Genomic DNA, 9,016 nt, shown 5'->3' on the forward strand with positions numbered 1-9,016 from the left:
ATATATGGATCACAATGATCATTGTTACAAGCATACAAAATTTTATTAATAAACATAATTTAAACTTAAAATTCCATTTATATATCCTTAAAAGATCTATTTTTAATCATATATCACAAAACAATAAAAATATTATATTATCTAAATAGAGTATGTTTTGGGGAATTTGATTAATTCTACTTTTCATTGTCAAACAATGGTAAGTACATAAATATAATATTCAAATATACGCATATTATTTTATAACAAGCCTATATTGATTCTTTAAGCAGTATAAAAACACGCAAAATATATATTTCTTCTTGACATATAATATCTAAAAATATCCTTTTCGAACTAAAACTAAACCTATATAGCCTGAGATTTATCTATAAAAGTTATAACGTACAGTACATTTCTTTTATTTCATAGAATGATTAAATTTACTAATTTTGATTAATTCGATTAAGATTCTCTCAACAATACTATGCAAATATAATTCCTCAATTATCTTTCTCTTGTATATTTGGTGTCTCCACTACAACACGAGTACAGCCTGAAAACAATAATTATCAATGTTTTTTTAATAATATATATTTGGCATATATAAAAGTGTTTATATTTAAAGAAAATATACTTTATAATAAAAAAATTTGCCAATATTTGATTACACAAAAATGTTTATAAATTATGTTCTTGTTACTAATAATATATATAATGTATCATTCATTACATATATCTTTTTTTATAATAGCAATATATTTTAATCATCTAAAGAGAAAATTCAGGATATTTTGGATATACTAAGAAATTATTCATAAGTGAATTCTTTGATAAATTTACAGATAAGTTTTTTGTGATAACTTTTATTACTAGTAATAAAACTAATATAAATTTAATGATAGATTGAAATTGATAAATTGATTAAGAAGATTAGAAAAATGTATAGAACAAAAATTTTACAGTTTACATAATTAATATTAAGTCATTATTTAATTGTAATTAAGTTGTATTATTATAATGATAATGAAAATATGATAAAACATGAATATACTAGATATGTAAGCTTTTTCATCTAAAAATTTTCATATTTAAAAATAAAAAAAAAATAAATAAAAAAAATAAAACATAGATTATCTTCACAAAGTTGCGTTTATTTTACTTATTTGATATATTAAGTAATTAATAATTAATATCATATATATGTATATATATAGCTATATTTATCAATATTAATACAATATATTTATTAAATAAATTTATTGTTGATTCGTAAAAGATGATAATGTAAATAAACTTATAATTTAAGTAGTGTGGACATATAATACATCTCACATCTCCAATAACGGAAATTTACATTACATGAATTATTGGTCTTACTAGGATATTGCTGTAAATATGGAATGCAGCTTTTTCATAGGCACGTTATAAGGCAAATAGTTTAATAAGAGAGAAAGCTCTATAGGCAATCTAGATTTTTTTAAACAATAAATTCTTTTTTTGAATATGTTTTTTTGAAGATATTTTTTTCTTTTAAAGATATTTTTTTTCTTTAAAATATTGCAACTGAGATTTTTTAGCTTTTAAATAAACATGTAATAATTATTACTTATATGTGTTGCAAATAATATCAAATATATTTCTTTATATTACTTTTTAAAACTTGCATGTAAAAGCTGCATAGCTCATTCAATGGGTGTTCAATCTATATATTTTTTTGTTGATATCAAAGATTTATAAAGTTTCAGATGCATATTTCTTTCAGTTTTCAGTTATTGAGTTATAAACTGTATTTTGACTTCACAAACTGTATCCTACATATTGTATACTGAATAGTTTTGTATATGTTGTTACATATACCTTTCTTTGCTCTTAACTGACATTAACAATTAAGATTATCTCTCCCTAATCGCATCAAAATACTTATATGACATTAAGTAAATAAATAAATTACATAATGCATTATACTATTTAATTCTCTTCACATTAAACATTCTAAAATGTACTATATTTTATGTATATTAAACTATTGTAAGTAACATTTGTACCCCTTTCGACTAAAATGTAAAAAGAATATGTATATTATTATAAGTATCAACATAAACAAATATTCGATTAAAAATTACGTATAAAATGCAACAATTAAGAATGAATCAAAATTATTCAATTTTTATAAATTATTGATATAAGCATTTTAGATCACAAAATTGTTTATCTCTTTTCACATGTATACAATATTTCTTTTTATAAGTTTAAAAAACATACAAAAGTATAATTTTTAAATTATTGTAACATTGCATCTTCAGGATTGTTTTAATGCATTCTAACACATTTCAATGCATTTTATCACATTTCATATTATGCTTTTCTGTAAACATTTATATTTATATTATTTAAACAAATTAATTTCTCACAAGATCTCTGTAAGATATATGTAGCAAAAATAATACATATAATGTATTATTTCAAGATACTATGTAACACACATATAATGAGGTATTTATTTTTTCGACAACAATTAAGTCAAATTATAAGTGATAAATTTTTAATATTATTTTAATTAAATTATACTTTAAAAAACGTATTCAATTAATATATGCATGTACTGTAAAATTCAACAAAATTATGCTTCATATTATGTGAGTTAAAATTCATTAGTATATATTAATTTTATTCCATATGAAATTTATATGCTAATACACATACAGTAATATAATAAAATCTAAACCAGATCTGATGACAAAAAAAAGCTGTAATAAATTTTTAGCTTTTTTTCTTTCTGTATACTTATACAAATATTGCACACATGTTGTATAGTATGCATATAGAAAATCTGACATTACTCATTTACAGTACTTACAAATTTAATGTCAGTTAAGATCTTGTTTTTTCAAATTCAGTCAAACGATCTTTTATGAAACAATAAAAAATAAAATAATTTTGAAAATAATTTGTTGTAATGTCTAGCTCTTAATTATTTATCTATCAAATTGTTTTTATTTTTTAGTACGACGGTGATTCCATGAATTTGTAATTAAGAGATGCGTATATACGTATGTGTGTATGAATTTGTATATATATGCAATATGAATTGGTAAGTATTATCGCATGAGACTCAGTTTATTATAAAGCGAGATAATTTATGCAAATATTTTGTATGAAGTATGGCACATATAAAATTCATAATATTTCTATAATGTTTACTACAAGATGCAAAGAGATTAGAAAAATTTGACGAAAAATTGTTGTCTAATAAAAGAGATATCATTGTAAAAATATCAGCTATTTCGGTATTTTCAATCGATTCTAAACATTTAAAAACAAATGTATTACTTACAGTCTTATGGTAAATAGAGAAAATCAAGAGAATGTTTACAGCTAATATATAAAACCACTCATAATAAATATATAATTTCATATGAAACATATATACTAATAATACATAATCTTATTTATATATATATATATATATATATATATATATATATTTTAATTACAATAATCAAAACTAACACTAAAGATAATAAATTTTTGATAAAAAATGGATAATTAAAGAATAAATTTTAGAAATTGTATAATCTCTAGTTAAATTTTTAAATATATATTTAGAAATTATAGAAAAAAAAGAACACTTTTTTAAATGTATCGTAAATCACTATTAAATATAATACAAATGATTTTAACTATTAATTAGCTTGATACAGCATCCATTTATAATTTTTTTAGCATGCAATCATTCTTAATTGATTTTCTCTCGATTTTATTATGCATTATATTTCTTTTAGCGTATTATGCAGTAGTGAAATATAATTAATCCGTACCAAAGTATTTTTGTCCAAAATGATTTGGTGCGACAGTATGGATCTCTGAAGTTAAAATCTTCATCTATAAAAAAAAAAGATGATTTATTAAAACGAAAAGATTTATATTATCAAAGCTAATTGATTTAAATTAGATGTTATTATTATGCAAATATAAATATATGATGACAATTACCTTAGGAAAGGCAGTGACTAGAGATTTGGCCGCAATTGGTGTACAAAACAAATTTGATAGGATAATATTTTCTTCGAGCACATTATGCTCTTTCAGTACAGCTATAGCTTTTATGACAGTATTTCCTGTACCTATATGTGCATAACAAATATATTATAAATGTTTTAATTTAGAATGCTGCATATACATTAGGTTATTGCAATATAAAAATTATTTAAGACTTACTCATTATTGGATACATCAATAAAACCTTTCTTTCAGATATATCATCTGGGAATTTAGCATAAACTACTCTAGCTTCATGTGTGTCTGCATCACTTTCTACCAATATTTTACCAATTCTGATACTACGACAACAATCTCGTAGACCCTACAAAAAACATTTATTCCATGATAGTTTAATATTATATTTAATTTAATATTTCTCTTTTATTCACATATAGATATCTTTTAGATATAATATATGTAATATGTTTAGTATTAATTATATAATACCTGTTCCATAGCCTCTCCGCTTCTTACTATAGATACACCACAATTTCCCTTCTGATATTTTAAACCTTTATATTTGGCACCAGTTGGAGTTGTCACCACACATTTTGTAAAAGGCAATTGGTTCAAACTCTCTTCGATAACTAATCTGATCTAAAATATTTTAGGAGAAATTATAATATAATATTTTTTTCATAAAATAATAGATTTATCAAAGAAGAATCATTTAGAGCAATCAATATACTTATTATCTTAAATAATTACTGGTTTAAACCTTAGACGATCTTGTTTAAATTTTGTACAATAGTAGAATGTTAAAAAAAAAATTTCAGCACAATGTGTTATATCATACACATATATTTTAATTATATTTAGAGTCTAAATACAGTAGATGCTTTCAACAATATGCATATATTTATCATAAAATCAAACATATCTTACCAAACGATCAGCATAAAACTTGAAATCGCTCCTTGTGGTATTCCTATAAAATGAGATCCATTAATAAGCAATTGACTATTTGACGTTTTTAATAATCTATAGAGAATCTAGCATTAAATTATATGTGCATATCCAAATAAAATATACATATATGATTATTGCTTAATTAAATTTGACAAGTATCAACAATATCCTTTTCTGATAACAATAAGAAACTGCAGAAAAGAATTGAAAAATAAAATTTATATTTATATTTGTTAATTATTATTGGAAAATACAGACAGTGTTACTTACCTATCTCGCAAAATGGTTTGCAACTCTTTCACCTGATTGTTGCAGGGTAGAATCTTCAGGTTCATCCCGTATTCCTCGATTTCGTAACTATCGTTCAACAATTTCGTTGCGGTGTCCGTACTTCCCATGATGGTCGCGTTACACCACGTGTCACTGTGAGGATACCGGTAAATAATCACTGTGAACAATAATGCGGCAGGTTACGACGCATACACGATTACTCCGAAATCAAGAATGAAAGCTAGTGAAAGACCTCACAGACACATCGCAGATCACATATTTGTATAGTATTGCATAAATATATATGTATAAAGAAATATCAACCAATCACAATCTATCTAATACAAAGATTACTGCATAAGAATATTAAACATATGCGATTGGTCGATCTCTTTGTGCTTATGTGTTTGTCTTAAAATTAATTGAGATACTTTTCTACTCGACTACCTCGCATTCTATCCGAGATACAGCGATTGATAAAATTTTTTTATAATATATTTTATATACACGAATATAATTACACACATATACATATGTTTTTAATATATATATATATATATATATATTTAAAATTTTTTGAATCTACAAGAGCCAATTTGACCAACACCTATCAAATAAAATATATCTGCATTTTACTGATATTATTCTATCAATGATAGAGAATATTATGAATAGTAAAATTATTTTTATTAATTTATTTTTATTAATTTATTAATTTATTGTTATTTGATGCGCGTAATAAGAAAGATTAAATTATAGAAACGAAGTAAAAGGTGAAAAGTTTGTTGCGTACAATTCTGCCATTGGCAGTCCTTCCTCTACATGCATCGCATACATATTTCGAGAATCGCAATATCGTCTCGTTATCGTTCGCGATCGTTCAAAAGTGAATCTCGCGCGTGTGACAAATCGTCTGTCGCAAAGTGTCAAACGTTCGTCGTGACGAATTACACGCGCATCGATTGTCATTAATGTGGCGATTTCGGTATTGTGTTTTTCATTGTGTCATTTTTATGTGATTTCTTCTTCCCTATTCTTCGCTATTACCATCTCACCGAGAAAATGCAATTTTGCTGCACAATTGATGTGTACATAAATCATTTTATAATTAATTCCGCGACGATTTGCATCTGCCTTATTATTATTAAGAATATTTTCGAAATCCCGTTCTTGAATTTTTATATATTTTAATTGCGTTTCTCTCTCTCTCTCTCTCTCTCTCTCTTAGAGCCAATTTCATCACCTTCGGTTAGATTAACCGATGGCAGGGTGACAACTGAAATGATAAGAATGCTTGGTTTTCATTCACCTCTATTTTCTGTTGCCACCCTGCTGATTTTAACCGTCGGTTAACTTAACCGAAGGTGGTGAAATTGGCCCTCAATGCGATATGTGAATTTTTACATCTCTTTCATACCTATGTCTGAATTAATCAAAGAGAAACATTACAGATAAAAGGAAGAAAATCTTAATTAATTTTTATTAGTTTATTGTTTTTTCATGCAAATAACAAAAAATATTTGATTGCAGAAACAATGATTAGATGGAAAGTTTGCTGCAAAAGGCAATTTTGCCGGTTGGCAGACCTTTTTCTACAATCGATATGCATACTTCGAGAATCGCAATATCGTCTCGAATCGCGGCCATAGTGAAACGCGCCGCGACGGCGATTCGAATCGCTCCGTGGCCTTCGCGATCGTTATCCTTCAAAAGTGAATCGCGCGTGTGAAAAATCGTGTCTCGCGAAGTGTTCAGACGTTCGCCATCACGAATTAAACGCATACGATCATCGATAATGTAATACATCGCGATTTCGGTGTCGTCGTGTGTCCGTTTGGTGTGCCCGGAATCCTCTTCCCGCCATTATTATCTCGCCGAGGATGCAACGAGAAAATGCAATTTCCATGCACGATTTATCGTCAATGTGTACGTATAAATTATTTTATTATTAATTCCGTATCGATATTACTTGCATCTGCGTTATTATTACTAAGGATATTTTCGCCGTTCTCGAATTTTTACATATTTACTTCTCTCTCTCTCTCTCTCTCTCTCTATGCGATATGTGAATCTTTACTTCTCTCTCATATCTGAATTAATCAAGAATAAAAGAGAAACATAAGATATAAAAGGGAGAAAATCCTTAGAAATGACATCGATCTCTCCGCGCGAGAGAGCGAATAAGCAGGAGAATACATTTTGTGTAAAAAGTTTTTCTTTTATTTCGTACTGATACTTTTCGGTGTGTGTGTGTGTGTGTTGCATGTATGTATAAAACTACTTTCTAATTGTATGTTTTCTGTATGGGTAATTATATATTTCTCTATATCGACAACGAAATATTTTCAGTGTATATTGGGAGCGTCTTTATTCTGTCTTTTTCCTTGCGGGTCAACTAGGTCAATAGCGTCTAAAATCGTTTTTTTAAATTTCCAAACGCGTTTTTTTTTCACATATAATCGCGGAATTGAGATCAATCTCGCGCGCGCATATCTACCGTAAATATGTATAATTTATATTATACGTATACAAACCCGCGCGCGCGCGCGTTTGGTCCTGTGATTAGTTTTTACAATATTTCACAATAAAAAAAAATTCGTAATTTTCACGCAAGGACTACTGAACTAGTTGATAGTGGATGGATAAAACTCTGTCGATACTTTTCATTTCCTATATAACATTTCTTGCGCTGTATATTTAATATTTATATGTATATATATATATATATCAATAAGAAATAATATTGATGAATATCCGCAATATTATTTCTAGAAAGGATACGATCTGTTTAATATTACACTGCTGTTTGCCTTACGCCCGGTGTGTTTTTCTCATACTTACAATCGTCCCTCTCCCTCTCTCTCTCACTCTCCCTCTCTCTCTCTCTCTTACAACTGTATATATATTTATATATATATTCATATAATTGTCATTGCAGTCTGTCGTATTTAAGCTCTTTGAATATCGCATAATCCGATTCGTTTTGCACAGCTTCCTCCAAATATTGTCATGATTGGCAAAAAGTTTTTCATTTTTTTGTCAAATTTTTTCCTAATATTATAACGCAAACATCGTTATTCACGCAATGATACCATACTAATGGAAACGGAAGACTCTTCATTGAGTAGTTTTTTTTTTTTTCTTTTTTACGATTGAAGAAAAAATGGATTGAGAATTTTGTTGATTATAATAGAATGTTTATACAGCTAATTACTCTCGCACACGAAAAAGTTAAGCAAATTCCGTCATTGAGTGCGCACACACATACACATACACACACGCACACACACAAATAAGGATAATTATCACTGAGCTACAGCAGAAGTATCTCATTAAAGTATGTAGAAATAGCTTTTATCAAACATAAACATAGAATAGTCATTTTTTAACAGGCAAATATTTATCTTCTTGTAATTCTACTTTCATACTATTACTCTTAAGTCAACTTTTATATGCTTTATTACAAGTATATTATCATATTTGTTACAAGTATACTATCATTCTCGCATTCTCTCCCACTATCTCTTTTTTCTATCCGTTTCCCTCTTTCGACACGCATTCTGTACGTACACACACACACACACACACACACCACACACACCACACACACACCACGCACTACCACCACCACACACACACACACACACACACACACACACACTCGTCACGACAAAATATGATTTTTTCTCTTTATATTTACAGCATTACTTTCGTTGCGTTTCTAGAAGTATATATATATATATATATATATAATCAAACTTAGAATCTGCTTCTCGTAATTTCTGTTAATAGCAATTCAATATTCGCAATATTC

The 9,016-nt window shown here is 27.0% G+C and overlaps 1 protein-coding gene across 1 annotated transcript; it reads right to left on the reverse strand.

Annotated features, from left to right (window-relative positions):
* Positions 1–41: 41 nt before the first annotated feature.
* On the reverse strand, positions 42–5,482 carry LOC126855883 (uracil phosphoribosyltransferase homolog). The gene is made up of 7 exons (XM_050603949.1): positions 5,203–5,482; positions 4,909–4,951; positions 4,471–4,620; positions 4,201–4,345; positions 3,976–4,106; positions 3,801–3,864; positions 42–535 (listed from the first exon to the last, which is right to left on the reverse strand). Exons 1-7 carry the CDS (start codon positions 5,328–5,330, stop codon positions 483–485), a joined length of 714 nt encoding a protein of 237 aa, XP_050459906.1. The 5' UTR covers positions 5,331–5,482; the 3' UTR covers positions 42–482.
* Positions 5,483–9,016: the final 3,534 nt, after the last annotated feature.

Source organism: Cataglyphis hispanica, chromosome 2, assembly GCF_021464435.1.
Source record: "Cataglyphis hispanica isolate Lineage 1 chromosome 2, ULB_Chis1_1.0, whole genome shotgun sequence".
In the NCBI taxonomy this organism is placed as follows: domain Eukaryota; kingdom Metazoa; phylum Arthropoda; class Insecta; order Hymenoptera; family Formicidae; genus Cataglyphis; species Cataglyphis hispanica.